We start from the raw sequence: 21,073 nt of genomic DNA on the forward strand, positions 1-21,073 counted from the left end.
ACACTGGGGGCTCCAGTAACGATGGCAAACATCATTTGACAGGATTTTCACTAAGGCTTCTTTCCGGGACAAAGCCTTTTTTTTTTTTCTCCCCAGCAAAATAACTTCAAAGTTAAAGTAGAAACTTCAAGTATTAGGATAACATACATTGATATTTAAGACAGTATTTAAAAAGGCAAAATGTAATTATGCCTACGTTATGATTATAGCTTTAGAAAATTATATGTATGGGAAAGGACTTTTGTAAAGAAATATAAAAAATAAACTTCTGTTTATTAGAGTGATGGGGTTAGAAGTAACTTCAGCTTTCCAAAAAGTCCGTCAATGGCACTACAATTTGTTCAGATAGTGGTACCCATGTAAAGAGACAGATTTAGGTAAAAGCGTACTTGGGTAAGCTTTTTAACCACTCTCTATGTCTTTTAGAATGTTTATAGAGATAGGTAACCTTTAAGATCTGACAGTCTTGGGATTTAGTACCTGGGTATAATATATTTCTGATAAACAATTGAAAATGGATGGTAGTTGACATCCAGAAAATCAGGAGTGAATCCAGAAGGTCAGGGCACTCTTGAAATACTCACATCCAGATATAACCTACCACAGCTCCAAGCTCTCAACTGACTAAAAAAAGATTTTCGTGATTCCAGCAGGTTTTCAATAGATTCCCGTAGACTGGCAATGACTAACTAGAGTGCATTATTGAGGATTCTGATGCTGTGTCTGGGCTCAACAGGGGGATACTGAAAGCAATTAGTGATGGCTGCATGAGCAAGGGAGGAGAAATGACAGGATGGAAGCATATTTTTCCTGGCCCTACTTTACATCTTTTCTATCCATTTGAAATGGGTTGATTTCTGGAACAATTGAAGGCAAGGGAGAGGAGTGGGAGATGGCCTTGGGGCCCTTTTTCCTGTCCTTATTTAAGCAAAGTGAGCTTACTGCACACAATTTCTACCTTTTTGGAGCTTAAACCTAAGACCCAAAAGGTTTCATCAACAAATATTTATATAAATATGGATTAAATATAATGACCAAATATTGATAATACACATAAAATAAAAATGCATGTACAGTTGTTCCCTGGTGGCTCAGCAGGTTAAGGCATTGTCACTGCTGTGGCATGGGTTCCATCCTTGCCCCAGGAACTTCTGCATGCTGTGGGTGCAGCCAAAAGGGAAATAAGCATGTAGAGTGCAAGTAAATACTTAGTAGATACCGCTATGGGGAAGGTCAAATGGTACTGGCTATTCCACTACTGGGATGCAGTGAGCAGATGCTGCTCAGCATCCTACAGTGCCCAGGAAAGCCACCTCTCCTCAATAAACCATGTCAGCAGGGCCGAGGCTCAGAAATCCTTCTGTTCCATACTGGGAACTCTTAACAGCGCTTCAAGAGGCAACATAATATGATAAGGAGAAGACAGGCGCAAGTCAACAGACCTGGGATCTACCATTCACTCAGCTGTATGACATCGAGCCTCTCCACCTGAACCTCCGTTTCTCCCACTGATAAATAAATGAAGGTGTGGGATTATTACAGTCCTTCCATGATGAATGTTCTACAATTCTAGGAAGTACACTCTGAGGCCACGGAACAGCCTTCTTTGAAAACTATACCCTCAGGGCCATCCGACTGATCTGCTTGGCTATAGCTGATGGGCAGGGGAAGATGCCACAGCTAAGCTGGGCCAATCAGATGCTTCCTCGTGGGAACTAGGAATGAAAACTGGCTGGTCCTGGCTGGGCACGTTAGCAAGGAGGGGGCAATCATGTACAATTGGAAGTCACAGAAACCTTGGCAGAGACAAATGGAGCAGAAGTGCGGAAACAAGCAGGGCGCGGAGACCAGGAACCTCAGGAAAACAGTGAATGTGACATCAATTCTTAAGCCAACTGAAGTCCTGATCCTGATCCTGATCCCTCGGGAGAGCCAAGGGTCCATCCTTCCTTCCTTCTTTCCTTCCTTCACCAAGTATTGGCTGAGAGGCCCCTGTATACCAAGCACTATTTGGGGTGCCGGAGTATATTCTTGAACAAAAAGCACCAAGTCCCTGACCACATAGATTTTCTGGGAAGAACAAGACGATAAACAAATAAGTCTACCACATAGTATCAGGGCGTGGAAGGGCTAGAAAGAGTCATAAATCTGGGCAAAGGGACACAGTGATGGACAGTCATGGAAGGCTTCTTTGACAATTAACACTTGAGCAAAGATCTGAATGAAGTGAGCAAACCACCCAAACGTGTTGGGGGAGGAGCTGCCGAGGCAGAGGGAACAGCAACGGGCAGAGATCCTTCCATGGGGTTGTGCCTGGCTGTCAGGAGCAGCTCTTTCACACTCCCTCCTCATTCCTCATTTCCTTCTGTGAAAACCCACTGTGTGGACCCCCTCCCATCACATGGCATTTCCAACTCCCCCCCCCCCCCCCCCCGGTTCTGGTTGAACGGTATTTGCTTCCCCTCGGCTTCACTTCAGCAACTCACGACCCTGAGCCTCGCTTGCCCTCTGAAATCCTAAACCCTGATGTGCCACTTTGACCTCAGCCTCCTGTCACTTTAGCCCTTGCAGCCCCTTGCGTTCACTGCCCCCATTTTTCTCCCTGAAGACTCCTAGCTCTTCAAGTCCTCCCTTTCCTCTGGCTCTTGCATTTATTGGCTTTCACTCCTCTCTAACCTAGACTCTTTCAAGCACAGGCAGTATGTGACGTGCTTACAGTGTAACCTCTGGAGCTGCACTGCCTGTGTTAAAATCCCAGCCCACCATTAATGTGAGCCTCTGTTTTCTGTGGACATAATAATAGTAATTTTTTTTTCATTGCTGTTTTAAGGATGAAATGAGCTAATGCACACATAGTGTTTAGAAAAGTGACATGCCATTAAGTAAGCATTTGATAAATACGACAATTTCATTTTGCTGTGTGTGTGTGTGTGTGTGTGTGTTTGGCTGCACCTAAGAGCACGTGGAAGTTTCCGGGGCCAGGGATCAAACCCTCGCTGCACTTGTGACTTGTGCCATAGTTGCAGGAACCACTGGATCCTTCCCCTGCTGCACCATGAGGGAACTTCCAATCATGACAATTTTGATGCTAGTATCGAAAGTATTCATTTGCTCTTCCTGCAACAATTTGAACTTCTGTGACCTAAGTTCTTCTTTGAAGCATCTCTGGAAATCTTAGTCTCCGACACAATCTGATCATCTACTGTCTCTGCTTTTATTCTTCAGCAGCCGAGGTCTCCTGACCAAAAACCACTTAACCATGTATGTGGACACTGCTTTTTATAAACTTAGAGCTTCTGGACTCTGTTCAGTCCACCCCCTGGCTTGAAAATGCCTTTACCTGAGTTTAGTTGGTTTTCTCACTCATTTCCCCGTTAGTTATTCTGAACAGTCAACATTCTTTCCACCTCTCCAAGACGCTGACACTTTTTTTTTTTTTTGGTCTTTTTGCCATTTCTTGAGCCACTCCTGCAGCATATGGAGGTTCCCAGGCTAGGGGTCCAATCGGAGCTGTAGCCGCCGGCCTACACCACAGCCACAGCAACGCGGGATCTGAGCCGCATCTGCGACCTACACCACAGCTCACGGCAATGCCGGATCCTCAACCCACTGAGCAAGGGCAGGGATCAAACCTGCAATCTCATGGTTCCTAGTTGGATTCGTTAACCACTGCACCACGACGGGAACTCCCCCTTTCTTGACAGTTCTTACATGATCATCCTAAACACAGCTAAAATGTAATTATAATATCACTTCCTTCTCTTCAAACTCCTAGAGAGAGGTCTTCTACTTTATGTCTTAGTTATCCACCTGCGTTCTAGGGAACTTCCCTTCCCATCCCTTTGGAAACCCATAACTACCAATTATCTCTTTTCTCTCTCATTTATTTCTAGCCCCAAACATGCCCAAATCTCTCCAATCTTAACAAGACAACAAAATAAAATAACACCCTTCTGAACTTGGAATCCCCCTTGATCTGCTGTCCCTATCCTTTCATCTACCGCTGAATGTCTGGACATGGCCAGATGTCCCCTGGAGCAAAACTGATCTCGTTGAGAACCATGGATTAGAAGGTAAGACAGTATAAAACAGAGCACCGTATGTAATGAAATGTGGCCGGAGTTTCCAAAAGAGCAGTCCACAGTGGCCTCTAGCCCTTTTCATCTATTCCTGGCACTTTTCCTGCCAAAGTATCTCCCCCAACCCACTTCCTTGGCTGACCACAAGCACCGCTTGCCTGTACTTCTCCACCCTTTCTCTCTCATCCACCGGCTCCCTGAAGCTGACTTCTGTCCCCCAATTCCTTGAAATGTCTCTCTGCAATGTCTTTCTTGCTAATGGCCAAATGCAGTGGCCATTTCCTTTCCTGCCTTCTCGTACTTGAATTCTCCACAGCACTTTTATATCATTGACCACGATTTCTCCCTCGAATCTCTTGCTTTGGGGCTTCTTCCAAAATGCCATCATGCTGGGGGCTCCTCCCACTTCTCCTCTAGCATCTTCGTTGCCTTCCTTCCTAGCATCTTTTCCCTTTACATCTTAGTATTCCTCAGGCAGAGTCCCGTCCCCCATCCCCTTTTGTCCCTTCTCTCCCCTTAGGGGTGTCCTGCATTCCACTGACTTGAACATTCATCTCCATGCTGCTCACTCCTTTGTCCTGCTCTCTAGCACAGATCCCAATCCTGGCTCCAGGAGGTACTGCCTGCAGTTTCCTGGGCACATCCTTCTGCTTTCTGGTGGCAAGAGACCTGCAGCAAGTCTATTCTTCTCTTTCAGCAGTTCTTTCTCGTGTCGAATTGACCACAAGGTTCTTGATGACGTTGATATTTTCCACTGTTTTTCAATCAATGATCTGAACATAGCACAGGGTCTGCTATTTAGTTACTGGTGCTTGGGAACTGTCTTTTGAGTAAGGAATGGATGTGCTTATCCTTTTTTTTCTTGTTTCTTTTTGTGGGAAGTCTGGCGTTATTAACTGGATTGGCTGGGGGACAAGAGTGGGTCAGGGCATCCAGAGGGCATCGAGGGAGCAGCTCCAAGGCAGGGGCTCCTTGCCTCTGGCTTAGATAGAGCAGATTTTTTTTTTTTTTTTTTTTTTACTAGTATTGGCAGTGTCTTTGCCTACTCATATCTAAAATAGGACTGTTTTGTTATCCCCAAGTTTCTACTCTCCAAATCTTCTTCTCGGTCAGAGATACCACTATCTGCTCAGCTGCTCACCCTCACACCTCAGGAGTCATCATGTCCAATCCACAGGCAAGTGATCTGCCTCAAGCCATGTCTACATTTCACTCTCTGCCTCCATCTATAGCACTACCACCTTGTCCAAACCACCGGCATCCTTTTCCTGTCCAACTGCTATAACTCCCCCCCCCCTTTTTTTTGTATTTTGTCTTTTGAGGGCCACATCCATGGCATTTGGAGGTTCCCAGGCTAGGGGTCAAATTGGAGCTGTAGCTGCCGACCTACGCCACAGCCACAGCAACGCCAGATCCGAGCCGCGTCTGTGACCTACACCACAGGTCACGGCAACGCAGGATCTTTAACCCACTGAGTGAGGCCAGGGATCGAACATGAAACCTCATGGTTCCTAGTCGGATTCGCTTCCACTGCACCACAATGGAAACTCCAAGTTTCCCTTTTTGCTGACTTCACTACTGTCCCCCTATGTTTCATAAGATTCTCTCCAAAAGGTCCATCAGGTTATTTCACTCTCCTCCATCAAATGCTCCATGACTTCATTACACTTAGGACATAACCTAGGAGTTCCCGTCGTGGTGCAGTGGTTAACGAATCCAACTAGGAACCATGAGGTTGTGGGGTCAATCCCTGGCCTTGCTCAGTGGGTTGAGGATCCGGCGTTGCCGTGAGCTGTGGTGTAGGTTGCAGACGCGGTTCAGATCCCGTGTTGCTGTGGCTCTGGTGTAGGCTGGTGGCTACAGCTCCGATTCGACCCCTAGCCTAGGAACCTCCATATGCCTCGGGAGCGGCCCAAGAAATAGCAAAAAGACAAAAAAAAAAAAAAAAAAAAAAAAAAAAAAAAAAAAAAAAAAAACCATAACCTATAATTTTATCAAGGCCCTGGTTTTACTTAGCCTCCTCCAACCCCTCCCGCCCCCTCTTCAAAAGCAAATCTCATCTTTATCCCCATCTCCCTTATAAGCTCCAGCAAGAGCCCTTTTTGCTGTCTCAGATCCACCAGGCTTGTTATTCTGGCTCATGTCTTTTATGCTGGCTCTTCCCTCTCCTCCCAAATCGCTCTCCTCCCAGATCCTGACATGGCTGGCTCCCCAGCCTTCAAATCTCTCTTCCTTCGAGAGTCATCCTGTGAAAATAATCCCTTTACAGTCATTCTCTAACCCCCACTCTGCCCCCCCCAGAGCACTATTACCACCTACATTTATATTTATTAATTTAAAAATTAACTTTCTGTACTGCTATAACACAAGCTTCATGAAGACGGGAATTTTTTCCCTTTCCTGTCTGCTGTTGTATCTCCATTGTATGCAACAGTAACTGGCCCACAGTAAATATTCAGCAAATATTTGTCTAAAGGCATATCTTTATTGACTGGTAAAGGTTATTGGGTCTGCGAGATAGTATTTCACCAAGACAGGATGATTTTCTTTTCTTTTCTCTCTTCTCTTCTTTTCTTTCTTTTGGCTATGGCCTATAGCATGCGGAAGTTCTGGGGCCAGGGATTGAACCTGCACCACAGCAGTGACAATGCCAGATCCTTAACCCACGGAGCCCACCAGGGAACTCTGAGGAGACAACTTTCTTAAAGGGGAACTAGCACCAAGACCTCTAAAACCTGTACACCTGTTACTAACTGCGTACAAGGATGTCCTCTGTGACCAAACTTAAGCCACGTGAATGCCCTTGCTGTTTTTGATGCTGAGGTCAATCTCTCTTATTGTGCATCTTGATCGTTACTGAAATAGTTTTTAATTTTATTTATTTTTTTTAGGGCCTCTCCTGTGGCATAGGAAGTTCCCAGATGCGGGGTTGAATCAGAGCTACAGCTGCTGGCCTACTCCACAGCCACACCAACACTGGAGCCCAGCATAGGTCCACCTGTGTGACCTATGCGGCAGCTTGTGCTGATGCCAGATCCTTAACCCACTGAGTGAAGCCAGGGATTGAATCTGCATTCTCATGGATACAAGTTGAGTTTTTGACCCACGGAGCCGCAATGGGGAACTCTAAAATAGACGCGAATAGAGTCTTCCTTGTCATTTTTATCCAGTGTCTGGTACAATATCTCTTTGACATTAGAGACCAAATATTTACCTGCGCTTGCATAAATCCATCTAATGAATTTTCATTGTTTCCCATAGAACTTCCTTTTTTTTTTTGCTGTGGGAAGAGTCAGAGAAAGGCATTTCTTGTCCCTATGAGTGAAGAATATGGTTTCCCTAGCATATAGGGGAAAAGTCAGGAAGAATAAAGGCTGCATGATTTTTTTTATCACCTTATAGCGGCTATTACTTATTCACTTTGTCACATTTATTTTCAATTGTGGTGACACTTTAATGACTAATACAAAGGCAATGATCAATTCAAAATGACATCCTGAAGCTCCTAAACAAAAACATGTTCAGTATATAAAAAACTGTTGTTCCTCCCCCATCCCCTGCCACAGAGTCCATATAATTCACATGCAGTCCACTCCTGACTATGCAGTGGACTTGAGATTATATGATCATACCTGCAACATCAAACTCAATTTCCAATGTGACCTTGCTTGTGATTGAAGAGTCTCGGAGAAGCTGATTGGCTTCCTCAAAGGTGCTGTCTTCAGTGGGAATTCCATTAATGGCCAGCACTCTGTCTCCAATCTGTAGCACTCCACACCTAAATTTAGAACCACATGTTACAGGTTGTAGATAGAGTAAAGAATTATCAAGTTGAGGAGTTCCTGTCGTGGCGCAGTGGTTAACGAATCCGACTAGGAACCATGAGATTTCGGGTTCGGTCCCTGCCCTTGCTCAGTGGGTTAACGATCCGGCGTTGCCGTGAGCTGTGGTGTAGGTTGCAGACATGGCTCGGATCCCGTGTTGCTGTGGCTCTGGCGTAGGTCAGTGCCTACAGCTCCAATTCGACCCCTAGCCTGGGAACGTCCATATGCCGCAGGAGTGGCCCAAGAAATAGCAAAAAGACCAAAAAAAAAAAAAAATTATCAAGTCGACATTGCCAAGATCTGTGCAAAACAGCATTGGTCTTATTTATTCAAAGCATCCTATTAGGTCAAGTGTTAACATCCTACATTCATTTTTTTAAAATGATTTTTATTTTTTCCATTATAGCTGGTTTACAGAGTTCTGTCAGTTTTCTACTATACAGCCAAGAGACCCACATTATCCTCCATCGTGCTCCATCGTAAGTGACTAGATATAGTTCCCAGTGCTACACAGCAGAATCTCATTGCTTATCCATTCCAAAGGCAAAAGTTTGCATCTATTAACCCCAGATTCCCAGTCCATCCCACTCTCTCCCCCTCCCCATGGGCAACCATAGTCTGTTCTCCAAGTCCATGAGTTTCTTAAAAAAATTAAAGTATAGCTGATTTATAATATTGTGTTAGTTTCAGGTGTACAGCAAAGTGATTCAGTTATATGCAAGGTCCTACATTCTTTCACTTCATAGCTACAAATGTGAGCAAGGGAATCCTGTAGTGTTGAAGAGAAGCAATTAATAATTCAACAGCAATGCATTGTTATAATCTGATCTGGACCAGTATATAGTAATGATGACTGTACATTCCTGCATGGCAGAGAAATTACGAAGTTTGGACTTCAGATATTTTTTTTAAATGGAATTTTTTCTCCCTTTTTAATTAATTTAGCAGGCTTGCCATTCTTCTCAAACCTGATCAAGAACATAAAATTTTATTGTCAGAATGGAGAGTTCATCAGGCTTTGCATGTCCTGCACGGAGCACTGTTCCATAATTTATTAGCTACTCAAAGATAGGGAGCAAGAAATGCAGAGCAGAAAACGATGCTGTAAAAGGAAGTGTCTCACCTCTCTGCTGGGCTGTCAGCTTCAATATAGGAAATTAGAGGTGGAGAAGAGAGGGTCTCCGTGGCAAACACGCTGCCTTGCAGTTGAATCCCAAATCCCGTGACAGGATCTGCTGTCAGCACAACCTCTGTGGTTTCTGTGTGAACAACCTGCCCAGCCAAGCCCACTGTGCTAGAGGCTAAAGACACTAGAGGAACAAACACACACAAAAATGACTTTACACTGGAGCAAGCATCAGGAGCACCAGCAGTTCTGAAACAGATCATGTCTCTGGAAAAAAAAAAAAAAAAAAAAAAAAAAAACCAAACACACAAACCGTTGGTTGGAAATGGTGAGCCGTGAGATTCTTGCCTTTTAGCAAAAAAGTTTAGCTAGAGCTGAACAGGATAAATGAATCTCTCAATAGTTGTCACATTTAAGTCATAGCATCACTGTAGCCCCTCCTCTTACCCACCCCTAATACTCTGGGAGCCATAGGAAGCTGTGGAGCTATAGGAAGAGGAGAGTCTCGGGGTCAGGGAACTTGAGGTCTAGTCCTGGCTTGGCCACTAAGCAACCAGCTGGGTGATCTTGGGGTAAGTCATTAATCCCTTCCCCACCTAGGAAAAAGGGGTTGGGCTAACAGGTCTAATGTCCCCCCTCCCCCGTGCCCCATTTTAGCCATTTGTACCTAAAGTTGAAGCTTTTTACAAACAACATGACCTTCAGTTTTGAAGAAATAATTAATCCAACTCTGGCTCCTGGGGTGCTGGTCATCAGCCTTAATCTAGTGTTGGTTGGCATGATGGCTACATTTTAACGCTACATTTCTCCTACCCCAAGATTTGGTCTCTTCCGCACTTGTTCTTTTCCTTGGGGTCTCCAACTTGCTTTGTCATCTCTTATTTCATTCATTCCTCTGGTATTCATGTAAGCCCCCAGGCACACACCTGTCTTATTCTCATTCCCAGCCTAGGTCATGACAAAACCTCCTCCTGGAATGTCTTTTTCTCACTGCTGCCCACTGGGACCCGAGGCTCCTTTGCTCTCCGTGAGCAAGCTCTCTGTCTTAGGGTCCTATGCTGGACTGGAGAGAGAAGGGTTTAGAGTACGCCTTGCTCCCCGTATGCCATGCTGTTTACCTCAAACCACTCTTATTTTAAGATCCACATTCCAGGAGTTCCCATCATGGCTCAGTGGAAGCACATCCGACTAGGAACCATGAGGTTGTGGGTTCGATCCCTGGCCTCACTCAGTGGGTTGAGGATCTGGCATTGCCATAAGCTGTGGTGTAGGTCCCAGATGAGGCTCAGATCCTGAGTTGCTGTGGCTCTGGCATAGGCCGGCAGCTGTAGCTCCAGTTCAACCCCTAGCCTGGGAACCTCCATATGCTGCTGGTGCGGCCCTAAAAAGCAAAAAATAACAATAGAGAAAAAGAAAAAAAAAAGTTCACATTCTGCATTTATTTATGCTGCTTTGTCTCATCATCAAACCCATAGTTTTCTACTTTTGCAAAAGTTCCTCCGTTCGCTGATTTCAGGACTTGGCTCGGAACCTATCTCCTCTAACCTGTAGCTTTTCCTCATCCTCGGTACCTTTGACGTCATGGTCATAATTTCTTTACATGCTGGTCTGATGTGTTCTTGAGCTCCCTCAAGGCCAGTCACTGGCAATTCCAACCTTCCTTCAGCTCTCTGCCAGCAGACCCCTATGCTGGACCCCATCTTCCTTCAAAATGGATAGAGCTCTAAGATCTCCATACCTGAATCCTTCTCACTGATCACAGATCCATATCTATCATCCCCAGTCCCTACGATCGAATCATCTCCTCTTTATGACTCCCAGTCCTATTTTCTTTCACTTGTCTCCTAGTCCAATGGCTGTCAAATAATACTTTTAGCAACACATCCATCCCACCCCAACCCGCATAGGAAAGCCCTTGTATTCCAGATAAAAAACACAGCTACTGCAGGTATTAAGGTAGGAACAGGAGACCCCAGAAGCCTCGCCTCCCTCACATGAGAATCTGGTGAATGCTGTTTACAAGCCATCATCTTTACTTGTTGCCTTTTCTAGCATCATTTCCCTCCACATGGACCTCTGATGACCATTTCAGTGATGCATCTGCTAGTATTCTTAAATCTTATGTGATTTTTCTCTACTCTGATACACTGTACTCTTGGTAATGGCTAGTCAGCTCCACCAATGTTCCAGAGTTGCTGAAGGGTGCTATAGAAAGTCATGACAAATTCACATTTTTCTCTATGGGGCCTTGGGATCTTTTGCAGTGTAATATTTTAGCACCTTCCTTGATTCCTCACAGGATTTGTTGCAAACATTTCTTACAAGACTGAAATATCCAGTCATTTGAAGAGCTCTTTAAACAGCAGGTTTTTAACCTCAATTTCTTTCTCCTTCCCCCTGTTTCAGGAAGTGTACATTTTTTTTCATTTCAAGGCTAAATAAAATTCCTTCCTTTCAGTACCTTTTTTTTTTTTTTTTAAGGCCACACCTGAGGCATAAGGAAGTTGCCAGGCTAGTGGTCAAATTGGAGCTGCAGCTGCTAGCCTATGCCACAGCCACAGCAATGCAGGGATCTGAGCCACATCTGTGACCTATGCCGCAGCTTGTGGCAATGCTGGATCCTTAAGCCAATGATCGAGATCAGGGAATCTTGGTCAAACCTGAATTTTCATGGACACTGTGTTAGGTTCTTAATCTGCTGAGTCACACAGGAACTCCCCTTTCAGTATTTTATCTTTGTCTTTTGTCTTTTTTTTAGGGCCACGCTGTGTCATTCGGAGGTTTCTAGGCTAGGGGGCCGATCAGAGCTACAGCTGCCGGTCTACACCACAGGTGCTGCAATGTGGGATCTGAGCCACACTTGCAACCTGCACCACAGCTCATGGCAATGCTGGATCCTTAACCCACTGAGCAAGGCCAGGGATCAAACCCGCATCCTGATGGATACTAGTTGGGTTCTTTAACCACTGAGCCACGACAGGAACTCCCCCTTTCAGTATTTTTGATACTATCCCTTTCCACTCCCTCTGTGACCTCGTGCCATGAAAACACCTCTCTTAATGTTTTTTTTTCTAACTTTCCTACTCACTCCCCTAGCTTTCTGACCTTTCTCTATAGGTTTGTACCTATTCCCAAACTGCCTACAATTTGGCTTCTCCCTTCATTTTTTACTGTAACTGCTCCTCATGGGTGACTTTGTGATTGCCATAGTTGATAGCTTCATTGGCTCTAAATCACTCTGCAACAACTGGCTTTGGGAACCATCCCTTTCTTTCTAAGGTTTATTTCTCGGTTCTGATGAAGCTTTGTTCTTAGTTTCCTACTTTTTCAGGCCCTACCAAGTTCCCTTCCAAATATGGATGGAGCTGACCATGGTTCTGGCCTAAGCCTTTTCTACTCTCACTCTTTCCCACGTTCACTTCCAACACACCCACCATAGGACCTCACATGTATCTTCTGTCAACCCCTCTAGTTCTCTCAAGCTCCAGTGATGACTTTCCTTGATGTCCATCCACAAGGATGTCTCATTCACTCCTCAACCTCAACATCTTCAAGTTGAGTCGGTCACTTTCTCTTTCTCATTGTCTCTACTATTCCTATGAATGGAATCATGCTTACAGCCCTCCGCGCTTGAAAATCTCAAAGCAGCCTTTGACTCACAACTCCTCATTGTTTCAAATTCAATCAGTTGCTAAATTCTCCCAGGATGATCACTAAACTATATCAGGTATAATAAATCCTCTTTTCCCTTCTTACTGCCAATAAGGCTTTCACTATTTTCATTGCATTCAGTTCATTATTTCAATTGTTCTTTTTTTTTTCTTTTTACGACAGCACCTGCAATGTATGGAAGTTTCCGGGCCAGGGGTCGAATTGGAGCTGCAGCTGTGGCCTACGCCCCAGTCATGACAACACTGGATCCGAGCTGCATCTGCAACCCAGATCACAACTTGCCTTCACGCCAGATCCATAACCCACTGAGCAAAGCCAGGGATTGAACTTGCAATCCCTACGTCCAATGCTTTCTATTTATTGTTGCCAGATTAACTTGCTTTGTGATGAGGCCCCAACTTATCTCCTCCCCTAGAGTAGAACCTGTCATTCCTAGCAGAGATTACTATATAGGCTTCCTACCAGTGTCCTTGCCTCTTTCTTTTGCTAACAGCTGCCAGAATGGCTTTTCTAATACACAAAAGTCATCCTCCAGTTTAGACTCTTTTAATGGCTCCCAATTTCCTATAGAACAAAACCTTTAATTCCAGCAGAGTACACAGGATCTTTTCTAAGTGCATTTCCTCCTGCTCATCCAGTTTCATGTTCCTCAAGGCTCCATTCCTATGCCGTGTTCTCCAGACCTGCTGTCATACCTCTGTGCCTTTGTATATGCTGTGCCTTCTGCTACTTTAGCCCTTTCCCTAGGTTTTTAATGTCTGTCCCCTGCCTTATCCAGACAGAATTAGATACTTACTTTTCTACATTTCCACATTTCTAATACATGGTCCTTGTTCCATGTTTATCAGGTTTTTACTTGCTTGCCTGTCTCTCCACTTCACCCTGAGTTTTTTCAAGATTGAAAACCAGATTTTTTCCTCTCTGAAAATCCCAGTGCCTGGAACATTCCATAAAGGCTAAATACATGAGAGATCAATTCAGTTTTGGTATATCAACATTTTCCTTTTTGGAACCAACACTTGATGTAGATTCGGTTAAGTTAAGGAACTAGATGCTGTTTTTCAGGATCCTGATTTTTCTACCATGCAGGTCATTCCAGCATGGCACTGACATGGCAGAGGATGGTGAGAGGGATCATTTTTCCAGCCAGAGTTAAGGAACATCTACTTCTTAAGAAACACCATCATTGTTCTTTCCCAGCAGGATTAACGTCAAGGAGATTAAAGTAGCCTGCACAAGTGGGTGAAGGTCACTCCCAACCCTAAGCTTTTTACAAATGGTGGCTACAACTCCAAGATCTGACACATAAACTATCAAATACTAATTCAGATCATAATTTCCAGTGTGTCTTTGTGGATATCAGTTGTACTTTGATGGCTCTCCAGATCATACATTTTGTTATGGGTGGCACAAAACCAGTAGGAGATAACCACTTCCTGTCTCTAAGGGTCTGGAGAGTTGCATGTTCCTCCCACTGAGTACTCAGAACAGGCAGGAATATAATATCAGAACATCACCTATCTGGCAGAGGACCCCCACTTTGTCTTTCAAGTGAAGCTTTTGGACTTCCGCAGGAATACTTTCCTTTCTGCACATCTTCCTCTAAGTTCACATTAATATATTTTCCATTTGCGGTCCCAATTTGGTATATATTTTTGGACTACTTGATTGGAATTATAAATTGTTATTATTCTTAGTATTTTTTGTCTTTTGTCTTTTCAGGGCCACACCTGCGGCATATGGAGGTTCCCAGGCTAGGGGTCGAATCAGAGCTACAGCTGCCAGCCTACACCACCACCACAGCCACGTGGGATCCGAGCTGCGTCTTCGACCTACACCACAGCTCGCGGCAACGCCAGAGGCCTTATCCACTAAGCAAGGCCAGGGATTGAACCCACAACCTCACGGTTCCTACTCGGGTTGTTAACCGCTGCGCCATGACAGGAACACCTAAAAATTATTTTTGAATCGTTAAGTCAGCTGATTACCATCTCTACTAGGAAAGAATCAAAAAGGAACACATCAACTTAATAGTAATAGGAGAGATCAGTGAAATACAGTGAAGACCTTCTCAAGGAAGAGGCCTGATATATTTTTTTGGAATAATTTTTTTTTTTTTTGTCTTTTTGCCTTTTCTAGGGCCGCTTCCTGTGAAGTATGGAGATTCCCAGGCTAGGGGGCTAATCAGAGCTGTAGCTGCCGGCCTATACCAGAGCCACAGCAACGTGGGATCCAAGCCATGTCTGCAACCTACACCACAACTCATGGCAATGCCGGATCCTTAACCCACTGAGCAAGGCCAGGGATCGAACCCACAATCTCATGGTTCCTAGTCGGATTCGTTAACCACTGCACCATGATGGGAACTCCCAGAAGAATTATGAGGATAGTTAGGAAATTTCATTCTCTAGAAGGTTTTGAATATAGAAATAAGGTTTTTTTGTTTTTTGTTTTTCCTTTTTTACGGCTGCACCTGCAGCATATGGAAGTTCCTGGGCCAACGGGTGGAATTGGAGCTGCAGCTGTGGCCTATACCACAGCCATGGCAACACTGGATCAGAGCTGCCTCTGTGACCTACGCTGCAGATTGTGGTAATGCCATATCCTTTACCTACTGGGAGGAGCCAGGGATTAAACCCACATCCTCATGGAGACAACGTTGGGTCCTTAACCTGCTGAGCCACAGTGGAAATTCCAGAAGTAAGTATTAATTCTCTATGGGTATCATTAAATCTGCTGCAAGCTGAGGTGATAGAAATTATTAGGACATTTAATTTAGAATTAAATGTATATTAAACATTGGTTTTATAATTATATAGTTATAATTTAACAAAGATGAGATTATATTAAATAATCTAGGATTTTACCATTAACTCTGAAAGTCCTCTGACATACTTGAATCTGTTCTTCAAAAGATTAAAATTTCATTTGCATTGCATGTACTGATTACCCATACGTATTAAAGTCTTGAAAATCACCACCAGATACGAAAAAGATAAATTGTCGATTTAAAGCTTATGGGCCAGAAGAAAAAAACCAACCAGTATTACTTGGCGGAGAAAAAGATGAGCTTGATGACCCTGCTTCATTATTGTGGTCAACCAGCAGAAGAAAATAAAGGGGATTTGTCAGTTATCACCCTGCAGTTTAAACAACTGCATGATGAATTCTCTCTCCAGCAGCAGACACTCCAGCAAGGGACAGGCTCTGGCCTGAGGTGTGCCCTCACCTCACAGGTGAGGATGGAAATGACTCAGTCTCTGACATGCGGTGCTTGAATCCTGCTCACCGGGGTGTGCCAAGGTTGTGTTCACGATTCGCATCTGCTCTGTCCTGTGGCCACTCTCGTTTGGAGGGGCCTGCAGGCAAGGATGCTGTGATTCTGCCAATTCTTGTCTTAGTGTAAGGAAGGGAGCGGAGGCCAAAGACAACTTGGCAGCTTTAAAACGTTTAAAAAATCTGCCAAATATTTCCTTATTTTAGACAGCTGTGATATGGAAATCCTTTAAAAAGTATAGTGAGAACTGGACCTCAAGAGATTCTTTTTAAACAGGGGAAAGCACAAACACTGTTTCCCACTACATGAATTAATGCCCTTGAGTTGCCTGCTTTTGGGGGGCGGGGGTCAGCACAAGTGGAGTGCAATGGATGAGCATTACCCTGGGAAAACCACCTGTGTGACCGTGGTATCTCCCTGTATTTATACTGTGTTTGCCATTATTATTCTTTTCTTTTTGTCTTTTTTTTTTTTTTTTTTTTTTTTTGCCTTTTCTAGGGCCGTTCCCACGATATATGGAGGTTCCCAGGCCAGGGGTCTAATCGGAGCTGTAGCCGCCAGCCTACACCACAGGCACAGCAACGCCTGATCCTTAACCCACTGAGCAAGGTCAGGGATGGAACCCGACACCCCATGGTTCCTAGTCGGATTCGTTAACCACTGAGCCACGACGGGGACTCTGTGTTTGCCATTCTTTGATCCTGTACTTGAAGACCTGTATCTCACAAAAGTGTTCCATCTTAGAATCCACCTGCCATAGACCCAACACCTTATGTACTGGGTCATTCAGCTCAGGAGACGGTGGGAGTGGCCAACAGTTCCCTTCTCCAAATGGGGACATAGCGGGACGGGACAGGGCAGGTGGGGGGTGCTGCAGTTCCGGGCATGGTCACTTATCAAAGCTTACCATGAGCTGCCTTTGTCTTCCACGATTTTTTCAGGGGACGGTGGAAGGGACAAAAATGGTTAGGTTTTTTCATTCTCTTCCTTTCAGCTCTTGTTGGCGGTGCCCTCCCTGAAGTACGTGATGACCACGAAAGAGGCAAAGATCATCCTGAGAACGTGTTCTAAGTCCACCCTTTGCTGCAATTCAGGCAGACTGGGCACAGTCTACACTGGCCCTGCAGGAACGGAGGTGAGAACTGGCTGGATCCACTTCTCAGGCCCCTGCCATCACCCGGGGTGGATAATGGGGCTCTGGAACGGACTTAGGCCTCCGTGGCAGAAAAAGGGGTAGCTCAGCCTGTGGGACTTATTCACCTGAGTAAGAATCCAGAAGAGGTGACAAGAGGGTTTCCTCTGTGACATGGCTCTGCTCCCCTCCCAGGGCTTTATGACATTCCCGGAAGCCTTGTGGTGGGGGTACTTGTCATTTTTCCCTGTGACACAAACACAGCGCCCACTTTCCTCTTTTAATCCTAGTAACACGTTGTTTACAGCCTTCCCATATTTTCCCCTTTGGTCAATGACACAGAATGCTTGAAATATTTATGAGAGAAGATTTCATTCTTTTCTGGCCACATCCTTCCTTTGTATTAGAAACATAGGAAGAATTTTTTTTCTGCTTTGCAGGCTCTGGCCTCAACTCATCACCAATGCAGGAAGGAGACTTTTATTATATTTGTTGTGACTTTGCCATGACTCACCATCCATACAAATGGCCTGGTTGCTATAGAAACAGAAGTATTAGAAAGGGGGCAGCAAATGGTGGCACAGAATAAAGACATAAATAAAATGGTGGAAATAAACTATGGTATAGGGAGAGTGGCAATAAAACTTTTATTATCAGTTATTTTGGAAAACCTTTATGTCTAATGGGTCCATGTCCCTCTTAAGCAAAAAAGAAAAGCAAAGTGAAAAAGAAAACCAAAATCTGAAATCCTTGGTTTTTCTTTCTGACTTTGGAAAACTATCATTTGTTGTTCTGGGTCGTTTTGAAGTGAGAATAAAAGTTTATAGATTTCTGGGAGTTCCCTGGTGGCCTAGCAGCTAAGGGTCTGGTGTTGTCACTGCTGCAATGTGGATTCAATCCCAGGCCTGAGAATTTCCATATGCCACAGGTGCAGCCAAAAAAACGAAACAAAAAATAAAACCAAAAAAGTTTATAGCCTTCTGGACCTTACTGTTTGATTAAAATACAAAATGAGGAGTTCCCGTCATGGCTCAGTGGTTAACAAATCCAACTAGGAACCATGAGGTTGCCAGTTCGATCCCTGGCCTTGCTCAATGGGTTAAGGATCCGGCGTTGCCATGAGCTGTGGTGTAGGTCACAGACGCGGTTCAGATCCCTCGTTGCTGTGGTTCTGGTGAAGGCTGGAAGCTCTGATTCGACCCATAGCCTGGGAACCTCCATATGCCACAGGAGCAGCCCTAGAAAAGCAAAAAGACAAAAAAAAAAAAAAAAAAATGAAATATATGATTTCCCGAGACACACTTATAAATTCTGGTAGGTATATGGCCAGTGGTGCTCTAGAGGCTAATGTCTATGGCAAACAAATAACAAGGACTTTCTATTTCTAGAACCAGGCTTCTGTTTGTATTTCTACTATGTTGGAGAATAACATGCTGTTTCAAGAGAGAATCTATCAGCTGGTTATGGGTATCAGTGACAGGGTGGCCTCAGCTTCGTTTCCGACTACAAAATTCAAGATGTGTAAACATCAACCTGAGACAGCCAAACAGGTTATCATTGATTTGTAGTCACTAATGTTCTTAATCCACATAGCTGATCTCACCCAACACAAACAAATGTTTAGCTATTAAAGCAGAAGTACGTACACAAATGCACTCGTTTTAATTGCATTTCCCTGCTGAGGGCTGTTAGCAAGTTTTCTCTCAGTAAGCACTGCTGCCCATGAAGCCGTTTTATGTAAAACATTTCATATACAAATCTCCACCACAAATCCTGAGGCATTCTACGGAAGACTTGACCTAGGAATTATGCCAAAGTGAAACCCCTGTGAAAAATGCTTAAGTTTGAGAGTGGTGTTAACATTTCCGATTCGGGCATAAGCACAGCAAACACAAACTCTTCAAAATAGCTAACAGTTAATTAGTGCTGATTATTTACCAAGTATTGTTGTAGCTAACATATATGTTCTATTATATATATATATAAATATATATATATATATATATACTCATAGCACTTATTTAATTGGGTAATTGTGAAGATTGTATGTGAATATACGAACATATATATATATATATATATATATATGAATACATAATCTAGAGCATATTTCTTGTTCCGTATGTTCCTTTTGGTGGCAAGAATATATATACATTTTCATAGAATCTTCACAATTACCCAGTGAGGTGAGTACTACAATTAGTCCCTGTTTGTAGTTAAAGTCAAGGTATAGAGAGCTTAAGAAAACTTGCTCAAGGTCCTAGAGCTAGAAAGTAAGGACCCTGGGATGAGAACCCATGTGGCCTGGTTCCAGAGTCTATAACCAGTTGACTATGCTGCCTTCCACTTGTTTCTTCCAATAGTAAATAATTTATTCTCCAGTGTCAGCTATGAAACATGAGCCTCTAGAAGTCCTTGTGCTCATTTTGACTCAATCTTCCTTCCATTTACATATACTAAAGATGAGAAATCCCCTTATCTTTGAAGAGATGTGCACCTCACAGTCATGAATATACCACAGCAATGGTTTTGTCAGGACACCTTCAGGTTCCTGCAGCACGAAGAGACTCTTTCCCAGGGGGGATGATGGCTGGTCTCCTACCCTAACGAGAGTACTGGCAGGACCATGACAAGTCCACGAGAGTTTGAAGATGACTCTCTGGCAAACAAGCTGAAGAGCCAATAGGCCTGGCCACTCCTCTTCCAAGAACATTCTCTCTCTGCCACCAGAAGAGAAGTACCTGGCTTTGGCTGTGCTTAGGTGACCGAAGATGCTCCTTACTTTATCCCCATGGGAAGCACAGGGAGATACCCCATATTCTTTGAGCTTCTTCACAGGAATCACAATCATGCCCCCCCCCCAAACCAAGAAATACTCACCCATCTCTAGACTATGATTAGATCTGCTGGGAAGGACAGGTATTCTCTTCCTTTAAGACATGTGGTTATGATGAGAAATTATGATCTGCCCTCCCACCCCCACAAAAGAAAAATCCAGGAGTGATATGTGTTTCTCCCCTTTGGCATTCAGCCACCCTTTTCCCCTTTACAAGTAAACCCAGCTATCCAAAAGGAAGGAGCCAACCACACCTTCCTCATCTTGCCTAGCCTATCATGTGCTTGGCTGTCCCAGAAGATCATATTTCTAAAAATCAGAGTCAAAATTCCTAGACTTTAGGATGCGTGCCATAAACATGAGCACCTTTCAGGCTTCCTGAGGCTGGAGTAGGCAACGGAGATAAATGTTAGGGCAGTGATTTTCCAGGGAGTAAGTTCCTGGGAAAAGTATTAGAATTTGGAATGAGGTGTAGTTTTGAAAGGCACATTCAAACTTACCATTATCTTTTTTGCAGGGGGAGGTTCGAGAAATAGAATTAAATATGCAATTATAATAATATCAAACAAATGCATGGGGTTCTTACATTTATCCAAAGGGGAACCCAGCTTTCAAAAAACTGCTTTAGCATGAGAAAGAAACTAAGAACAAAGGTTTCGTGTCCAAAGAACCCAGAATATAAGTTAAGGAGTTTTAAAGAAAAAAAAAAGCACATCTTTGGTTATTATTTTTTTTTCTTTTTAGGGCCACACACCTGGCTAGGGGTTGAATCTGAGCTACAGCTGCCGGCCACCGCCACAGCCACAACTCATGGCAACGCTGGATCCTTAACGCACTGAGCGAGGCCAGGGATCAAACCTGCATCCTCATGGATACTAGTGGGGTTCATAACCCACTGAGCCACAACCGGAACTCCACATCTTTGGTTATTTTATCAGATCAAAAGGGCAAGAAAAAAGCCTCAACTAAAAAGGTGTAGGCAAAGGTATTATGAACTATGTATCTCAATCTGAAATTGTATTTGGTGCAACACAAATACATAATATCCTATAGATAATGGATCTTTTTTCAATGGTCTCTGGCACAGGCTGTGAACTACTTAGCCTCCACCTGACATCTGGGCCCTA

The 21,073-nt window shown here is 44.0% G+C and overlaps 1 protein-coding gene across 18 annotated transcripts in view; it reads right to left on the minus strand.

The window, feature by feature from the left end:
- Nucleotides 1-21,073, minus strand: part of GRIP1 (glutamate receptor interacting protein 1) — a 478,395-nt gene that overhangs the window by 91,365 nt on the left and 365,957 nt on the right. For all 18 annotated transcript variants that reach the window (XM_021092908.1, XM_021092918.1, XM_021092914.1 and 15 more), the window contains 2 exons: nucleotides 9,027-9,213; nucleotides 7,712-7,857 (listed from right to left, as the gene is read on the minus strand). In XM_021092908.1, coding sequence (XP_020948567.1) covers nucleotides 7,712-7,857; nucleotides 9,027-9,213 — 333 coding nt within the window. The remainder of the gene's footprint in view (nucleotides 1-7,711; nucleotides 7,858-9,026; nucleotides 9,214-21,073) is intronic.

This window comes from Sus scrofa, chromosome 5 (assembly GCF_000003025.6).
Source record: "Sus scrofa isolate TJ Tabasco breed Duroc chromosome 5, Sscrofa11.1, whole genome shotgun sequence".
NCBI lineage: Eukaryota > Metazoa > Chordata > Mammalia > Artiodactyla > Suidae > Sus > Sus scrofa.